The sequence below is a fragment of the Perca flavescens genome, chromosome 18 (assembly GCF_004354835.1).
Source record: "Perca flavescens isolate YP-PL-M2 chromosome 18, PFLA_1.0, whole genome shotgun sequence".
In the NCBI taxonomy this organism is placed as follows: domain Eukaryota; kingdom Metazoa; phylum Chordata; class Actinopteri; order Perciformes; family Percidae; genus Perca; species Perca flavescens.
Window position 1 is genome coordinate 15,728,885 of NC_041348.1, and position 20,566 is coordinate 15,749,450.

At 46.9% G+C, this 20,566-nt stretch overlaps 1 protein-coding gene across 1 annotated transcript in view; it reads left to right on the forward strand.

Annotated features, from left to right (window-relative positions):
• Positions 1-20,566, forward strand: part of nbas (NBAS subunit of NRZ tethering complex) — a 169,007-nt gene that overhangs the window by 24,958 nt on the left and 123,483 nt on the right. Inside the window, exons 16-20 of the mRNA XM_028604439.1 lie at positions 1,049-1,174; positions 1,468-1,619; positions 1,806-1,943; positions 12,271-12,349; positions 20,433-20,537. Of these exons, the coding sequence (XP_028460240.1) occupies positions 1,049-1,174; positions 1,468-1,619; positions 1,806-1,943; positions 12,271-12,349; positions 20,433-20,537 (600 nt within the window). The remainder of the gene's footprint in view (positions 1-1,048; positions 1,175-1,467; positions 1,620-1,805; positions 1,944-12,270; positions 12,350-20,432; positions 20,538-20,566) is intronic.

Consider the following 20,566-nt stretch of genomic DNA (forward strand, 5'->3'; position numbering starts at 1 on the left):
GAACCAGTTCAGAAGCCGGAGTACCGTGAGAGTGGAACTTCTCCCATTATTAGAAATTCTCTGGTAATATGATGAACAGGATAAACATACCTGCTAAAAATCAGCATGTTAGTTAACATTGTCATTTGGAACATGTTAGTATGCTGCCAAATACAGCTGCTGTAGACCATGCTGTGTGTTGTTATTTTAGTGAGCTAGCACTAACATTGTGTGTGATATTAAGTCCCAATGTGTGGCATTGGATTCCTCCTTTGGTTTTTTTTTCTCCGTCTGTCCTTTTGATTTTCTTTCTTTAAATATCTCCAAATATTCCATTCCCCTTCAGCCATTCTCCTTATCCCTCTGTAGCAGACCCAATCCAGACTCTGTCACATTGCACATTGCTACACAGATTGAAATCTGCATGTTAGAGCTGTTCCCATTTAGTCTTTAAGTATTAAGAGTGTGTACTTAGGATTTCGGAGTGCCATAGCTTGTGCACAGGTTTATTCAAAACCTTGGCTTATTTGTCCTTGAGTGTGATGAAAAATTGGGCCATGGACTTTTCCTCCTGTCTGTGTGTTTTTTTTTTTTTCGCCAACATATTTGCTTTATACATTGTGTGGTTTCAATTAATTTAAAGCATTTTATTGATTTAATTCTGTTTTGGAACACAGTACATTGAAGAGATTGAATCAGTAATATACCCTTAGGGTGATAATTTGAAATAAAACATACCTCACAGAATATGAAATGAGTTCGACTGATGTGCAGTTCTGTTTATTGTGCTATGTATTTTTGTAATTTGATGGAAATTTTATTCTTGAATCAGAAAATGAACAGTGTTCCTTAATTAGTGTTATGTCTGCCCAAATCCTGGATAAGCTTCTCATCTCATTTTGTTCACTTCACAAACTGAATCCATTCCTTCGCTCGTCTTTTCTGATCGTCTACATTTGAGTTAGTGCTGACTGTTTCACAGTGTGAAGAAGATATATATGTATATATATTAATCATGATCTCATAAATAGTTTATCGTGTCGTGTGCATTTTTTTGTTCATGTCACAGATTGACAATGAGGAATACGGTGAAGCCCTGTCTCTTGCCCAAGCGTATAATCTGGATTCTGACCTGGTCTACCAGAGACAGTGGAGGAAGAGTACCGTCAGCATTGCCTCAATACAAGACTATCTGGTAAGAGATAGAAGAAATAAGAGAGATAGATGTCAGGAAAGGAGGAGGAGGAATCAAGAAAGAGAGAAGAAGAAGAATTGTATCAGATTTCTGGTGTTTATAACAGTATATGTCTGGTAAGAAATAAACAGTATGTGTGTGTTAGCGAGTAGGGGTACAGCACACGCTTAAGTGCAGCACAGCCCCCTTACTCTATTTCATGCATCATTTTTACAATTTTTTTGCAAATTTTCACATCCTTCCCTCATAATTCTGTATCACTTTTTATAATTTAATTTCTCCTTCCCGCCCAGAGCAAGATCTGCAAGCGCTCATGGGTGCTGCACGAGTGTGTGGAGCGGGTTCCGGAGAACGTTGACGCGGCAAAGGAGCTGCTGCAGTACGGCCTGAAGGGAACTGACCTCGAGGCCCTCATAGCCATAGGAAACAGGGAAGACGGGGGCAGGTAGGGCAACTCTCCAACACACGAACACACACCAGTGCACACAATTGAACACAAATAGTAGGAATGTCAGTCGCTATTTGTTTCTTTTTCCCTCCATCAACCTTAACGTCATTCTGCCTGCCTTATTTTGTTTATCCGTATTTACCTTTTAGCTACAGTTAGTGTCATTTCCTTGCCATCTTCCAGGTTTATCATGCCAGGCGACGTTGACCTCGACGACCTTCCCTACGAAGACATCCTGTCAGGCGATGAGGAGCTAGATATGAAGAAGGAGAGGGAGCAAAGGAAGAGACGGGAGCTGTTGGCCAGGGTCGACTTCAGCAGGTACACAAACAGTCAGGCTGTTGGTTAGTCAGCTCAGTTATTCAGTCAGACAGCAGATGAAGAACGTTGCAGCAGGCAGAAACGCTGCCAATGCTCTGAATTTACTAAAGACCAGAGCATTTTATTTGAAAATCACCAAGGCTGGCTAGTGGTTACAGAGACTATCTTTCAGCTGGAGGACCCGAGCCTGGTTGGCAAGCATCTGCCTTGCTGAAGTGTTATTGTGCAAGTTACCAAAAGCCCTTATCTCATGCTTATAATCCTTTTACGGTGTGGTACATAGTGTGTGGTCGGTCGGCTTATCGGTTGGCCTGTTGTCTGGTTAGTTGGTCACGCTAACGCTTTGGTCCAGACTGAAACATATCAACAACTATTGCATGGATCACCAAGAAGTCTTGTTTTTTTATTTGTCTATTATTTTTCACCAGACTCTTTTAAGACCAGAATTCAACACCAGTTTCTGACTCTCAGTAGCAGTTACACTTTTACGTTTATTTCACACGTCATCAGTGTATCATTAAACACAATTTCATAAGGTACAATGATCATATATAAGCCGCGTGAAATGGGGAACCCCAAATAAGCTACTAAAAGCTTTTTGGAGGGGCTAAAAGATTTTCGGAGTTGTTAAGTGGGTAGGTGTTAAGTGGGTGGTAAAACCCCGCCAAGGGAAACCAAGTCTATATCATTCACGTTCCACTTCTCCATCCATCCATCCATCCATCTTCGTCCGCTTATCCGGTGTCGGGTCGCGGGGGGAGCAGCTCCAGCAGGGGACCCCAAACTTCCCTTTCCCGAGCAACATTAACCAGCTCCGACTGGGGATCGAGCGTTCCCAGGCCAGGTTGGAGATATAATCCCTCCACCTAGTCCTGGGTCTTCCCCGAGGCCTCCTCCCAGCTGGACGTGCCTGGAACACCTCCCTAGGGAGGCGCCCAGGGGGCATCCTTACCAGATGCCCGAACCACCTCAACTGGCTCCTTTCGACGCAAAGGAGCAGCGGCTCTACTCCGAGCTCCTCACGGATGAGTGAGCTTCTCACCCTATCTCTAAGGGAGACGCCAGCCACCCTCCTGAGGAAACCCATTTCAGCCGCTTGTACCCTGGATCTCGTTCTTTTCGGTCATGACCCAGCCTTCATGACCATAGGTGAGGGTAGGAACGAAAACTGACCGGTAGATCGAGAGCTTTGCCTTCTGGCTAAGCTCTCTTTTTTCGTCACAACGGTGCGATAGATTGAATGCAATACCGCACCCCGCTGCGCCCGATTCTCCGACCAATCTCCCGCTCCATTGTCCCCTCACTCGCGAACACAACCCCAAGATACTTGAACTCCTTCACTTGGGGTAAGGACTCATTCCCTACCTGGAGAAGGCATTCCATCGGTTTCCTGCTGAGAACCATGGCCTCAGATTTAGATCCTCATCCCAACCGCTTCACACTCGGTTGCGAACCGATCCAGTGAGTGCTGAAGGTCGCAGGCCGATGATGCCATCAGGACCACATCATCTGCAAAGAGCAGCGATGAGATCCCCAGCCCACCAAACTGCAACCCCTCCCCACCCCGACTACGCCTCGATATCCTGTCCATAAATACTACAAACAGGATTGGTGACAAAGCGCAGCCCTGGCGGAGGCCAACCCTCACCTGAAAAGAGTCCGACTTACTACCGAGAACCCGGACACAGCTCTCGCTTTGGTTGTACAGAGATTGGATGGCCCTGAGAAGAGACCCCCTCACCCCATACTCCCGCAGCACCTCCCACAGTATCTCCCGGGGGACCCGGTCATACGCCTTCTCCAAATCCACAAAACACATGTAGACCGGTTGGGCATACTCCCAGGCTCCCTCCAGGATCCTTGCGAGAGTGAAGAGCTGGTCCGTTGTTCCACGACCAGGACGGAATCCGCATTGTTCCTCCTCAACCCGAGGTTCGACTATTGGCCGAACCCTCCTTTCCAGCACCTTGGAGTAGACTTTACCAGGGAGGCTGAGAAGTGTGATACCCCTATAATTGGCACACACCCTCTGGTCCCCTTTTTTAAAAAGGGGAACCACCACCCCAGTCTGCCACTCCTTTGGCACCGTCCCAGACTTCCACGCAATGTTGAAAAGGCGTGTCAACCAGGACAGCCCCTCCACACCCAGAGCCTTGAGCATTTCTGGACGGATCTCATCAATCCCCGGGGCTTTGCCACTGTGTAGTTGTTTGACTACATCAGTGACTTCCGCCTGGGAAATCGACGACAATCCCCCATTATCCTCCAGCTCTGCCTCTAACATAGAGGGCGTATTAGTCGGATTCAGGAGTTCTGCAAAGTGCTCCTTCCACCGCCCTATTACCTCCTCAGTTGAGGTCAACAGTGTCCCATCCTTACTGTACACAGCTTGGATGGTTCCCCGCTGCCCCCTCCTGAGGTGGCGAACAGTTTTCCAGAAGCACTTTGGTGCCGACCGAAAGTCCTTCTCCATGTCTTCTCCAAACTTCTCCCACACCCGCTGCTTTGCCTCTTTCACGGCAGAGGCTGCAGCCCTTCGGGCCCTTCGGTACCCTGCAACTGCCTCCGGAGTCCTCCGGGATAACATATCCCGGAAAGACTCCTTCTTCAGTCGGACGGCTTCCCTGACCACCGTTGTCCACCACGGTGTTCGTGGGTTACCGCCCCTTGAGGCACCTAAGACCCTAAGACCACAGCTCCTCGCTGCAGCTTCAGCAATGGAAACTTTGAACATTGTCCACTCGGGTTCAATGCCCCCAGCCTCCACAGGGATGCACGAAAAGCTCCGCCGGAGGTGTGAGTTGAAAGTCTGTTGGACAGGGGCCTCCTCCAGACGTTCCCAATTTACCCGCACTACACGTTTGGGCTTACCAGGTCTGTCCAGAGTCTTCCCCACCCTCTGACCCAACTCACCACCAGATGGTGATCGGTTGACAGCTCTGCCCCTCTCTTCACCCGAGTGTCCAAAACATACGGCCTCAGATCAGATGAAACGATTATGAAATCGATCATTGACCTTCGGCCTAGGGGGTGCTCTGGTACCAGGTACACTTATGAGCATCCCTATGTTCGAACATGGTGTTCGTTATAGACAATCCATGACTAGCACAGAAGTCCAACAACAAACAACCACTCTGGTTTAGATCAGGAGGCCGTTCCTCCCAATCACGCCTCTCCAGGTGTCTCCATCATTGCCCACGTGTGCGTTGAAGTCCCCCAGCAGAACAATGGAGTCCCCCACTGGAGCCCCATGCAGGACTCCAGTCAAGGTCTCCAAGAAGGCCGAATACTCCGAACTCCTGTTTGGTGCATATGCACAAACAACAGTCAGAGTTTTCCCCCACAACCCGCAGGCGTGGGGAGGCGACCCTCTCGTCCACTGGGGTAAACTCCAACACAGCGGCGCTCAGCCGGGACTTGTGAGTATCCCCACACCCGCCCGGGCGCCTCACACCCTGGGCAACTCCGAGAAGAAAAGAGTCCAACCCCTATCCAGGAGTATGGTTCCAGAACCAAGACTGTGCGTAGAGGTAAGCCCCACCAGATCTAACCGGTAGCTCCACCTCCCGCACCAGTTCCGGCTCCTTCCCCCACAGAGAGGTGACGTTCCACGTCCCCAGAGCCAGCGTCTGCTGCCCGGGTCTGGTCCGCCGAGGCCCCTGACCTTCACTGCCACCCATGTGGCATCGCACCCGACCCCAACGGTTCCTCCCACAGGTGGTGGGCCCATGGGATGGAGAGGGAGTTGCCACGTAGCTTGTTCGGGCTGTGCCCGGCCGGGCTCCGTGGCAAACCCGGCCACCAGGCGCTCGCCGACGAGCCCACCGTCTGGGCCTGGCTCCAGACGGGGGCCCCGGGCTTCCTCCGGGCAGGGTCACTCCATCTCTGCTTAGCTTTTTCATTGGGGTTTTTGAACCATTCTTTGTCTGGCCCCTCACCTGAGACCACTTTGCCTTGGGAGACCCTACCAGGAGCACAAAGCTCCAGACAACACAGCCCTCAGGTTCACAGAGACACACAAACCTCTCCACCACGATAAGGTGATGGTTCACGGAGAGGGGCATAAAAATGCCTGTTTTTGTTACTGTTACATTTCAACCACAGCAACTGTCTGGGCAACATTTTATGACTTGAAATGAGTTTTGTATGAACTGAGGACCTTTTCTTTGATAAAAATTTTTGAAAAAATGATCCGTTTCATCCTGAAAAGTCCGCTTTTTCAAAAACCAACATGGCTCAGTTCAAAATTTTGTTTCAAAACAAAATTCCTCATCTCTCGTCATGATTCGACATGGGATGATTTACGACCACTATACTTAATACTCTGCAGGGTAAATCCAGACAGCTAGCTAGACTATCTGTCCAATCTGAGTTTTCTCTCGCAAGACTATTTTGCAACGTCTCCGTGCGGAGCTTAGCACAGCCCATGACGATTGTGATCGGTTTAAAGAATTGCCAATAAACCAGAGCACGTTTTTCTCCCATCCCGGAATGCTTTGTGGAGCAGCCAGACCCTCTTCCGCTCGGCAGGGAGACTAAGGGAAACCTGACACTGACCGGTGTGAGTGCCCAGTCGGCAGGTTGTTGTCTGTTGTTTAAAGAGCTTAAATTAAGTCATTATTATTCACGGTATGAACTGTAATGATAGGGGTAGCAACTGCACTTCCATTTGTGTAAAAATAATGAAAAGGAGAGATTGTAGTGACGGTATTTAAGGGTTAGACAAGGTAACAATAAAGATACGGGAGAGGGCTTCCAAATTTAACACCTATTGTTTGATTAGGTCGCACACCGGAGAGAGGGGATCATAAAGGCAGGGACATTAATGAGGATGAGGGAGCGAGAGGGAGAGAGCGTTGGTGGAGATTAGTGGGTAATCTGCTGGAGGTAATTTATGCCTTTGTTGTTGAGTGCCCAGGGAAAGACTAATGAAAAACCCTTTAGTGATCACTAATCACCTCTCTCACTCTCTCTCTCTCACACACACACGCGCACACACGCGCACACACGCGCACACACACGCACACACACACACACACACACACACACACACACACACACACACGCGCCCATGTATCATGAAACACCCTTAAGCTTAATATGAGCCCATACACTTGTTACATACATCTGATAAAATTAAAACACAAGATAATACACTGAAATAAATGATGCACAATTAAAATGTGTACCCATACTGCATTTATGCAAGAAAGCCTTGTGCAAACAGGTATTTCAAGCTTCAGTTGCCAGATTGTGCTGTCTCTGTTGTTCTCCTCACCTCAGATACTTAACCAGTGAGGCTCGGGTCTGCATTTGAATTAGAAGGGGCAGAAACACTGTGATGTCTCCCCCAAAGCTCCTTGTTTAATTTTGTATTCCCTTCGCCCTTTTTTGCCTTATAAAACTGTTAAGCTTTATTGCGGACCTTTAGTCCATGTCCGATAAAAAAAAAATATAGAGGATGAGAAAGAGATAGAAGGGAGTTAAAAAAACAAGAATTTACTAACATTAAAAAAACCATTACATTAAGTCACCAATGAATTACCTTATTTAAATCTGCCGATTTCATGGTATCTGTGTCCCCAAAATATATGTGTATATGTGTATATGTGTATGCGCGTTTGGGTGCAGCGAAGCCCCTCACTAATGGATCTGCCCATGTTGCCTTGAGGCCTGCGGCCAAGGTCTGAGACAGATAATAATTCTCTTAATTTCTTTTTAACTACACCACCATTATAGAAATGGCTTGGTATCGATCACAGATGCTGTGTGTGTTTTGTGTGTGTTTTGTGTGTGTTTTGTGTGTGTGTGTGATGTTCTTGTGTGTAGATACGGACTGTATTTAACTACTGACTGTCACACAGAGTGCATCTTTTGTCCCTCTGCGTGTTGTGTGTGTGTGTGTGTGTGTGTGTGTGTGTGTGTGTGTGTGTGTGTGTGTGTGTGTGTGTGTGTAAGTGTGTGTGTTTGAAAGACACAATCAACCAGGATGTTTTTTTCCATCACCAGTTGGTGTAATGAAAGAACTTGTGATTATTCCTAACTCTTGGGTTGAAAAGAGAAAAAAAAAAAGTCTTGGAAGATCCTCTTAAAGATTGCCATTGGCAGTTCTTGTCACATTTTCAATAATCAGAAATAAACCCACGCAATCAATTTTTGCTATCATATATATATATACAGTGGGGGAAATAAGTATTTGACCCCTTGCTGATTTTGCAGGTTTGCCCACTTACAAAGAATGCAAAAATCTACAATTTTAATCATATGTACATTCTAACAGTGAAAGACAGAATCCCAAAGAAAATTCCAGAAAATCACATCATATGAATTTATTAAAATTGATAACCATCTGATGAGGAAAAACAAGTATTTGACCCCCTGGACAAACAGCATGTTAATATTTTGTAGAAAAGCCATTATTGGCCAGCACAGATGTCAAACGGTTTTTATAGTTGGTGACAAGGTTTGTGCACATTTCGGCAGGGATGTTGGCCCTCCTCCCTGCAGACAGCCTCCAAATCATTCAGGTTCCGAGGTTGTCGCCTGGCAACCTCAATTTTAAGCTCCCTCCAAAGATTTTCAAATCGGATTCAGGTCTGGAGACTGGCTAGGCCACTCCAGAACCTTGATGTGCTTCTTCTTCAGCCACTCTTTTGTTGCTTTGGCAGTGTGCTTAGGGTCGTTGTCGTGCTGAAACACCCATCCTCGACCCATCTTCAGCTCTCTCACTGAGGGAAGGAGATGTCGGTCCAGAATTCCATGATACATGGCCCCGTCCATCCTTCCCTCAATACGATGGAGTTGTCCCGTCCCTTGGCTGAAAAGCACCCCCAAAGCATGATGTTGCCACCACCATGCTTGACGGTGGGGATGGTGTTCTTTTGGGTTGTACTCGGTGTTCTTTGCCCTCCAAACACGACGAGTTGAGTTGAGGCCAAAAAGTTCTATTTTGGTCTCATCTGACCACATCACCTTCTTCCAGGCCTCTTCTGAGTCGTCCAGGTGGTGAATGGCGAACTTCATGCGGGCCTGTACATGTTTCTTCTTGAGCAGGGGGACCTTGCGCGCGCTGCAGGATTTCAATCCATGACGGCGTAGTGTGTTACCAACCGTTTCTTTTGTAACTGTGGTCCCAGCTGCCTTCAGTTGATCCATCAATTCCCCCCTTGTGGTTTTGGGATGATTCCTCACCGTTCGCATGATCAGGGACACCCCACGAGGCAAGATCTTGTGTGGAGGCCCAGACCGAGGGAGGTTGGCGGTGGTGTGGTGCTTCTTCCATTTCCTGATAACTGCACCGACAGTTGATCTTTTCTCTCCAAGTTGCTTTCCGATTCTCTTGTAGCCCATCCCAGCCTTGTGCAGATCAACAATCTTGTCCCTGATGTCCGTAGAAAGCTCTTTGGTCTTGCCCATGGTGGTGATGTTGGATAATGGTTGTTTGGGTGTTGACAGGTATCTTTTATACAGGTAACGAGGTGAGGCAGGTGTATTTGATGTAGATAATTGGTTCGGATTGGGGCTGTGTCTTAAAGAAAGACTAACTGGCTTGTAGGAGCCAGAATACTTGCTGTTTGTCCAGGGGGTCAAATACTTGTTTTTCCTCATCAGATGGTTATCAATTTTAATAAATTCATATGATGTGATTTTCTGGAATTTTCTTTGGGATTCTGTCTTTCACTGTTAGAATGTACATATGATTACAATTGTAGATTTTTGCATTCTTTGTAAGTGGGCAAACCTGCAAAATCAGCAAGGGGTCAAATACTTATTTCCCCCACTGTATATATATATATATATATAAAAGATGCTGAAAGATGTTCATTTCCCTCTCAGCAAACACACATTTGTTTAAAGGAATCAATAAAATGATAGATGTTAATGTACTTCTCCAGCCTCTCTTGTTACTACTAGCTCTACCCCTATAGGCAATGTGTTGTACTTGCACTGCATTCAGTTATCCTGAGATGTAATGTCACATAAAATACAGACTTCCTCAGGACTGGCTAATGCTTCATAGTCTTAACTGTCATGCTCCTGTCTCTTAAAACTGTGTTGGGGGGAGAGCAACTATTGTGAGAGAGAGACAGGCAGAGAGAGAGCTGCTGCAAGGTGTTTATGTTCTTATCTGATCAGATTCAGACCTCAATCAGAAGTCTCATTTTCTCATCTGCTCCAGCATTGGTTGTGTGTGTTTGTGTCTGTGTGTGTGTGCATAGACAACTGTTTATGATTTTACTGTGGCATCCATGTGCATATGAAGACACAAGCAGAAGGGTTTTTGTCCAATTTTGTCCCTCACACTGCCTGATAATCGCTTTTATCACACACTGTGTGTGTGTGTGTGTGTGTGTGTGTGTGTGTGTGTGTGTGTGTGTGTGTGTGTGTGTGTGTGTGTGTGTGTGTGTGTGTGTGTGTGTGTGTGTGTGTGTGTGTGTGTGTGTGTGTGTGTGTGTGTGTGTGTGTTGGCCTGTTTATGCGGTTCAATCTCTGTCCAGTACAGTCATATTCAGGGTGTTTGTAAAGAGATGGAGGAGCAATGCCATCTGTTTGTAATAACCTGCAGTCCTGATAGCTTCAAAATATAACACAAACACACACACACACACACACCTTGAAGCAATCAGAGTCTGGTCACTTCACATTAGACAGCATGTGCAATGGTGTGTAACAGTCTAAAGCGCAGTTTAGGTTGTGCCTAAAAAAAACTCATAGCCCTTAATCTCCATTCAGATGTGTTGCAGTGTTTTTGTTCACTCCTGGCCCGTCTCTTTCCACGTTTTCCCCTTCACTCACTGTTTATTGTAAGGGCAAATCAGGGAACTAATATAAACCTTTGCAAAGATGCAGGCACCATGTTACCCTTTTGGTGTACAGCCAGGTTGCCCATTTGTATGTGTAACCATGTATTGCGCGCTGTTTGTACTGTACGTCCGTGGAATTCAGCAGCGGGATTACCAATTTGGAAGCAAGAGATGTGGACCTGGATTGAACATTAACACAATGCCACGCTAGTGTATGTCAATGGCTGATGTTAAATCCCTAACTGGTAATCGGGATTGGAATGCCATATAATTAGTCACAAACCAAAGTATCGTACTAATTGAAATTCTGAGCTGCTGGTGGCATTACAGGAAAAGTCAGAGGATAACCAAAGCTGCTAGGATACATCGTCTGGCCAGCATGGCACTTTTACAGATTTTACAGTTGATAATAATAATCAGTTTTGCAGTGAATTAAGAGGTTTATCAAACCTTGAGAATGAGCGATGTCCTGTCACCATGTTCTCTTCTTTTGAGGCCATTTTGTTGATGTTGGAATTCATGATTGAGCTATCATTCAAAACCAGAGAGGACAACAGACGGGGTAAAATAGTTTTCTAACATCTCCTCTCATATCGTCTCCTTCTCTCCCTATCCCTCCTCTATCTCCACTTTTTAAACATATGCTCTGAAGAGGCAGAGCAAAGCAATAATTACCACTAGTACGAGTGCTAAGCTGCCAGTCTTTGATGTGCCAGAGAGTGTGTTGAGCCAGTGTTAATCTCTGTTAGTCTGTGTAGAGGAACCCTGTTAAGTCTTGATAGCGCACTCTGTAATGAGGGATTAGGGATTAAGACGGCGGTGGAGAGGTCAGATCTCCTGGGGTCACACTGCGGTTGATCCAGGCCAAGTTTTTAGGGAGCTTTGGGCACGGCTCCACCTGGTCAGATCATTTACTTCTTTGTGGATTGTACGTCGAGGATGTGTGAATATGTGGTGGAAAATCTTTTATTTTACTCTGAGTATGTGTGAACTGAGGGGACGGACCCGACCACTCGCAGTAGTTTCCAGCCTTGTGGTTCCTTTCCCTTGGGCATACCTTTGGTGATTGAATTGTAGGTAGATCCTATATAACCTAGCACCTTGGTGTTTGTTGTCATCCAATTTATTTATGGTCGTGATTAAATTACATTGAAAATAGATTTGATTCTCACAGGGCAATCACTCACCTCATTGACAACTAGCGTCCCATACATAACCACCGAAGGGTTCTTGTGGTCATAAGGAGTTGATTTGTTGCCCTTAGAAAGTGATTAGGTCTAGAGGGCACTATGTGGTATTGTAGTCACCAGCCCCAAGCATTGTTATATAGGTCCCTGCGGGTATACTGTATAGGGTCAATTTACAGTTAATTCAAAGCTTTTTGTGTGTGTGTGTGTGTGTGTGAGATAATGAAACAATAATGAGATCTTGTATTTTTAAGGTGGCATTTAAGATGTTAATTGTGATTTTTGAAGTGATTGTGCAGACATGCTGTTGATTTATGTGTATATGTGCATGCTTAGGCTGACTCTGGAGCAGAAGGAGCTGTGTCGGAGCCGACTGAAACTACTCTCCTACCTGGACCGACTGGAAACATACGAGGTAACAACCGTCACCCACCATGTGTCGAGTACTCTGGGAAATAGTTAATGAATAGTTATTACACAGCTTGAAGTCACACTGAGAAAATTTGCCATAGTTAAAAAGACTTACTTAAGGCCGCAACTGCAACGATTATTTTTTTATTATCAATTCATCTTCCGATATTCATCTTAATTAATCGTTTGTCTATGAAATGTTAACAAATAGTGAAAAGGCCCACCACAGTCTCCAAGAACCCGAACAACAGGCCGGAACTCAAAGTTTTGCACTTAACTATCATAGAAGACTAAATTTACTACAAAATATTCACATTTGAGAAAAAGAAGATGGTACATTTTTGCTTAAAGGTCCTATGACATGGTGCTCTTTGGATACTTTTATGTAGGCCTTAGTGGTCCCCTAATACTGTATCTGAAGTCTCTTTCCCAAAATTCAGCCATGGTGCAGAATTACAGCCACTAGCCAGTCCCACAATGAGCTTTCCTTAGTATGTGCCATTTCTGTGTCTGTAGCTACTGCGTAGGAGAGAGAGGGGGCAAGGTGGAGGGTGGGGGTGTGGCCAACTGCCACTTTGCTTGTTTGAAAGCCATGATGTCTCTCTTTCTAATGGCCAGGCCAAATTCTCTGGGCGGGCAAAGCAGAGAAAGGGGAGGTAACCTTGCTCCTTATGGCCTCATAAGGAGCAAGATTCCAGATCGGCCCATCTGAGCTTTCATTTTCTCAAAGGCAGAGCAGGATACCCAGGGCTCGGTTTACACCTATCGCCATTTCTAGCCACTGGGGGACCATAGGCAGGCTGGGGGAACTCATATTAATGTTAAAAAAACTCATAAAGTGAAAGTTTCATGCCATGGGACCTTTAAAAAATTAATCCAACAACTAATCAATTATCAAAATTGCTTTTATTGTCAATTGACTGTTCGATTAACTACTATTTGTTTCAGCTCTAGATTTAATAATAAATATGAACCATCAAATTGACAAGTGTAAAAGTCTGCTACTGTCACTTAACTATGAAATGAGGGGTTCAGAGAGGTTACTTTAATAACACCCTGACTACACTGCAGCAGCCGCTTCAGTCCTCTGTCAGTGTCTGCACTGGACCCATTCAGCCACGACTTCACTGCAGTTAACGTGCGTAAAAGGGAAGAAACATCTTTTGGGTCATGGTTATGCGCACAAAGAAGAAGTTGTTAGGGCCTGTGTAGACACCTTAATGGAATAAAATGAAAGAATATCCATGTGTGGGATGGATGACTGAAACAACTCTTGTGTGAACACAGTGTAAGACCGAAATAGTCTAAAAGTCATAATTATTATACATCATTATTGAAAGTCCTTCTAATCATGTGTTGATTGGTCCAGCTTAGAGCCAGTGGGCTCAGTGGAGTCTGAATGGATGTTTTCTTGGACTAATGTCTCATTATGAAAATTGATCTCACAACATTAAGGCTTGTTTCTGTGAGACTATATGGAAAGGACTGTGTTTGAAGTACCATTAACTACTATTAAGTTTGAGGGTCACCAAAGGAGAATATTATGTTTATTTTCATGCTTCAAGACACGCTAAGTTAATGTTTTTGTTAAACATTTTTCGTTGCGTAGTTGTTTTCCAGTTGGCATCCTAATGCTTTTCTCCTTTCATATCCAATCCCTCCTAGGCACAGATGCTTTTATTGATACTCCCTTTTAATCTCTGAAGAAATATTGAAAAAAAGATATCTACGTGAGATAGGGGTGTAACGGTACACAGAAGTCACGGTTCGGTTCATACCTCGGGTCAGACATCACGGTTCGGTACGAGTTCAGTACAATGGAGGGAAAAGAAAAACAAAAATGCATAAGGCAATTTTTTGTTGTTGTGCATATCTCAGGCTGTACCACCTAGTGTCATACAGTCTCTCCCCTGAGCTAGCTGCAACAGTCTGAAGTGTGTACAGTAAGATGTAAACAGTAAACATTAAGTACCCTGTAAACAAAATAAGACAATCAGCTATAAAACTGAAAGTACTGCATCTCTGTTCTCTGCAAAGACAACCCAATGCAACGTCATCACGACGTCTGCCGGCCATTTTTCACCGCAGAAAGCTGGTCCCTGCCTCCATCCATCTTCGTCCGCTTATCCGGTGTCTGGTCGCGGGGGGAGCAGCTCCAGCAGGGGACCCCAAACTTCCCTTTCCCGAGCAACATTAACCAGCTCCGACTGGGGGATCCCGAGGCGTTCCCAGGCCATGTTGGAGATATAATCCCTCCACCTAGTCCTGGGTCTTCCCCGAGGCCTCCTCCCAGCTGGACGTGCCTGGAACACCTCCCTAGGGAAGCGCCCAGGGGGCATCCTTACCAGATGCCCCAACCACCTCAACTGGCTCGTTTCGATGCGAAGGAGGAGTGGCTCTACTCCGAGCTCCTCACGGATGACTGAGCTTCTCACCCTATCTCTAAGGGAGACGCCAGCCACCCTCCTGAGGAAACCCATTTCGGCCGCTTGTACCCTGTATCTCGTTCTTTCGGTCATGACCCAGCCTTCATGACCATAGGTGAGGGTAGGAACGAAAACTGACCGGTAGATCGAGAGCTTTGCCTTCTGGCTTAGCTCTCTTTTCGTCACAACGGTGCGATAAATTGAATGTAATACCGCACCCGCTGCGCCGATTCTCCGACCCAATCTCCATTGTCCCCTCACTCGCGAACAAAACCCCAAGGTACTTGAACTCCTTCACTTGGTGTAAGGACTCATTCCCTACCTGGAGTAGGCACTCCATCGGGTTTCCTGCTGAGAACCATGGCCTCAGATTTAGAGGTGCTGATCCTCATCCCAACCGCTTCACACTCGGCTGCAAACCGATCCAGTGAGTGCTGAAGGTCGCAGGCCAATGATGCCATCAGTACCACATCATCTGCAAAGAGCAGCGATGAGATCCCCAGCCCACCGAACCGCAACCCCTCCCCACCCCGACTACGCCTCGATAACCTGTCCATAAATGTTACAAACAGGATTGGTGACAAAGCGCAGCCCTGGCGGAGGCCAACCCTCACCTGAAACGAGTCCGACTTACTGCCGAGAACCCGGACACAGCTCTCACTTTGGTCGTACAGAGATTGGATGGCCCTGAGAAGAGACCCCCTCACCCCATACTCCCGCAGCACCTCCCACAGTATCTCCCGGGGGACCCGGTCATACACCTTTTCCAAATCCACAAAACGCATGTAGACCGGTTGGGCATACTCCCAGGCTCCCTCTAGGATCCTTGCGAGAGTGAAGAGCTGGTCCGTTGTTCCACGACCAGGACGGAATCCGCATTGTTCCTCTTCAATCTGAGGTTCGACTATCGGCCGAACCCTCCTTTCCAGCACCTTGGAGTAGACTTTACCAGGGAGGCTGAGAAGTGTGATACCCTTGTATTTGGCACACACCCTCTGGTCCCCCTTTTTAAAAAGGGGAACCACCACCCCGGTCTGCCACTCCTTTGGCACTGTCCCAGACTTCCACGCAATGTCAAAGAGGCGATTCAACCAGGACAGCCCCTCCACACCCAGAGCCTTGAGCATTTCTGGACGGATCTCATCAATCCCAGGGGCTTTGCCACTGTGGAGTTGTTTGACTACATCAGTGATTTCCACCAGGGAAATTGACTGATCCCCCATCATCCTCCAGCTCTGCCTCTAACATAAAGGGCGTATTAGTCGGATTCAGGAGTTCCTCAAAGTGCTCCTTCCACCGCCCTATTACCTCCTCAGTTGAGGTCAACAGTGTCCCATCCTTACTGTACACAGCTTGGATGGTTCCCCGCTTCCCCCTCCTGAGGTGGCGATCAGTTTTCCAGAAGCACCTTGGTGCCGACCGAAAGTCCTTCTCCATGTCTTCTCCAAACTTCTCCCACACCCGCTGCTTTGCCTCTTTCACGGCAGAGGCTGCAGCCCTTCGGGCCCTTCGGTATCCTGCAACCGCCTCCGGAGTCCTCTGGGATAACATATCCCGGAAAGACTCCTTCAATCGGACGGCTTCCCTGACCACCGGTGTCCACCACGGTGTTTGTGAGTTACCGCTCCTTGAGGCACCTAAGACCCTAAGACCACAGCTCCTCGCCGCCCCCAGCCTCCACAGGGATGCACGAAAAGCTCCGCTGGAGTTGTGAGTTGAAAGTCTGTCGGACAGGGGCCTCCTCCAGACGTTCCCAATTACCCGCACTACCCATTTGGGCTTACCAGGTCTGTCCAGAGTCTTCCCCCACCCCCTGACCCAACTCACCACCAGATGGTGATCAGTTGACAGCTCCGCCCCTCTCTTCACCCGAGTGTCCAAAACATACGGCCTCAGATCAGATGAAACGATTATAAAATCGATCATTGACCTTTGGCCTAGGGTGCTCTGGTACCAAGTACACTTATGAGCATCCCTATGTTCGAACATGGTGTTTGTTATAGACAATCCATGACTAGCACAGAGGTCCAACAACAAACAACCACTCTGGTTTAGATGAGGGAGGCCGTTCCTCCCAATCACGCCTCTCCATGTGTCTCCATCATTGCCCACGTGCGCGTTGAAGTCCCCCAGCAGAACAATGTAGTCCCCCACTGGAGCCCCATGCAGGACTCCAGTCAAGGTCTCCAAGAAGGCCGAATGCTCCGAACTCCTGTTTGGTGCATATGCACAAACAACAGTCAGAGTTTTCCCCCCCACAACCCGCAGGCGTAGGGAGGCGACCCTCTTGTCCACCGGGGTAAACTCCAATGCAGCGGCACTCAGCCGGGGGCTTGTGAGTATCCCCACACCCGCCCGGCGCCTGACACCCTGGGCAACTCCGGAGAAGAAAAGAGTCCAACCCCTATCCAGGAGTATGGTTCCAGAACCGAGACTGTGCGTAGAGGTAAGCCCCACCAGATCTAACCGGTAGCGCTCCACCTCCCGCACCAGTTCCGGCTCCTTCCCCCACCGAGAGGTGACATTCCACGTCCCCAAAGCCAGCGTCTGCTGCCCGGGTCTGGTCCATTGAGGCCCCTCACCTTCACTGCCACCCATGTGACAGTGCACCCGACCCCAGCGGTTCCTCCCACAGGTGGTGGGCCCATGGGATGGAGAGGGAGTTGCCATGTTGCTTCTTGGGGCTGTGCCCGACCGGGCTCCGTGGCAAACCCGGCCACCAGGCGCTCGCTGACGAGCCCGCCATCTGGGCCTGGCTCCAGACGGGGGCCCCGGGCTTCCTCCGGGCAGGGTAACTTCACCTCTTCTACGTTGTTTCATAGGGTTTTTGGTCCCTGCCTGGCTAAAGCTAATATAAGGCTCGTTCGAGATGAGCCAGATCTGCGGCGATCGCCACCCAATGCGTGCTGGTCAAGGGGGTAAGCTTTGCTTCAGAACTCGAACCTCCTATGGCGCCATTTTGATGCTACAAAAAGATCACCTTGCATTAGCATTCCACTGACTAGCATTCATTTTGACGTCACTTAACAGTGAATAACTTTACATTGGAAGCGTTTAAAGACTCCATTTGTCCATTGTTTGGTTCTAAAGAAACACGACAATGTATAAAAGGCTCCATTACCTTGTATCTCACGTTATGGCTCTGTAGCAGACGTTTTTGTAAAAATAGGCTAACGATTGTGTCACATAGAGGAATTACCATACAGTACAGGAGAAGCTCGCAGGCAGTTTCGACTTACATGAGCTGTTTAGGTTTAATTACTAATGTTAACTAGCATTTTAGTTAGCAATAATTAGCCTGTGCCCATGTTATCTCCTTACATATACCTACGCTCTCCGTCTCTGTAAGATTGGGAATGATTGAGATTTCTCTTGGCACAGCTACCAGAAGACTTACAACTTTCAGACACGTTGCTCACGTCACATATACGTTGTCTCTGTCAGTTGGAGGCTGCGCAGTAAAGCTGGCCATCACTGGAAAAGTGCTTCTAATAGCCTTCACTGGTCTCCATCCAGAGCAACGGGGTCTATTGGTCCATTATATACTGTCTATGGTGCTGGTTAGATTTGTGTCTGACTTGATCCTGACTTGCTCTGACGTCATGCACACGTGGGCAACGATAACCTCACGAGATCAAGGCGGCCGCAGTTTTGAGACGCAGGCAGCGCAGTTGCTTTTCACCATAGACAGTATATAAACTTTTCACTTTTCACCGACTGCAAGACCTAGGCGGACCCAGGGCATGCTGGGAAACGCCGGCCTCTCAGCTGATCTAACAGCTGATTGGTTCAGAATCGACTCAACATGATGACGTTTTATATAAACTTTTTATTGATTTTAATTTGGAGGGATTTTAACTGCTATTTGTCTGATTTTAAAGGCTTATTCTGTTACATTTAGAAGTTCGAGAGACTAAGGTTTCGTTACGTTAACATTTCGTTTACTGTTCAGATTACAGATCATCTACAGTGTGTTGTTATTTAAAAACCGATCTCATGTAGAGCATTTTGACATAATAAAAACAACTGGAGACTGTGTAGGAGCTGATATATGGGTCTGATAACATTTTATTAAATCGGAATCGGACCACAGTGTTTCTGTGACTTCCTGTTCAGCCTGAAGGCTGCTGGAATCAGCTGGAAACTGTCCCGCCTGCTCTCGTCCACTTTACAGGCGAGGCACAGTTCATCTCGAGCGAGCCTATAGAAGAAACAAGGCGTCTGTCCCAACGAACGTTACGGTTCAGAGCCGCGACGCTGGAAACGTAACACTAACCTAGAAAATCCACCACCACTCTCTCGCCTGTTCTACTGTAACTGACTGGGAAACAGAAGTTTTCCCAAACTTGAGATCTTAAATAGGCGTCCGCGACCCGCCCGTCCACTCTTGTGGGTCTCCACCACTCGCCACGTTTTAGTGCTGCTATCTCCGACTGCATACATAGGCGGAGCTCGGCTACATGGGCGGCATGCCAGTCAAAGCTTCAGAGCTAAGGAGGGGCTACAGATTAGGTGTCCCTAAATAACCCAGTAACTAACAGTAGTTCCGCATTACATAAGTTCCGCATTACTTTAATTAATTTGCACGCAAGTTATATTTATTTTTATACCGTGTATTCTCCGTGTAAATTCATGCACCGAACCGCGACGCCCGTACCGTTTCGGTTCACTACGAATACATGTACCGTTCCACCCCTAACGTGAGAGGCATTTGAAGTATTTAAATAAAAGAATGACTGTTTGGCAACTAGCAAGCTGAGAGACAAATTTGATATAACAAAAATATGGGTTTCACTTTAATACTAATAGGCCTACAGTATATTATAAGCATCAGTGCAGCATAGACAGATACACGCTTAAAATGGAACTTTGACACATGCAACCACTTAACACTGGAACACTGGATCTCTGATGAATAATGTTAACACGCACACCCTTTTCATCCACAATAAATCACAGACGAACATTCTCCCGTGCAGGAGAGGAAAGATGATATTTTACCCTGCTACATATTCCACTCAGACAGAATGATGCCTCTCCCTTTATTCGGACATTGTCATGGTAACTGCAGCCCTCGTCAGATTCCTTTTGCCCCAATCCATTTTCTCTGGCTGTCTATGAATATGATATTAGGGTTTTTATCATCCCGTCTTGGGCTGACTCTGTCTGCATAGAGCCCATTCAAAGGCTATCCATCTCTCACACACACACACACACACACACACACACACACACACACACACACACACACACACACACACACACACACCGCACACACCGCACACACTGCACACACTGCACACACCGCACACGCACCCTTGCATAGAGGATGCTGCAGAGATTTTCTACACACAGACACACATAAATCCCTCTAAGCCACTTGCGCACACTTACACACTCTCGTACCTTCCTCAGATGGTCAAGACAAATGCATGCTAGAAAGTTAAATAGCATCTCTGTTGACTTTGTCTTTGTGCATTCATCTGCAGTCCCATCCTTTACACGCTCTTTTTCCTCTCGTCTTTAGTTTGACTTTTTACCCAGTCACACATTTTCGCTGGAAAGATAACCCTCTGCTTCACAAATGTCTCTTTATGAACAACAGTTGTATTCCTCAATTCTTCTGGTTCTCCCCTCTTTCTCTTGCTTTATACTCTCCAGGAGATACTTGGTGGGCCTCACGCAGCAGAGCAGAAATATGATGCAGAGTTCTTCAAGAAGTTCCGCAGTCAAAATATCGTTTTGTCAGCAAGAAACTACGCCAGGGTAACATCAGGCTCTTGTTTTGTTCAAAG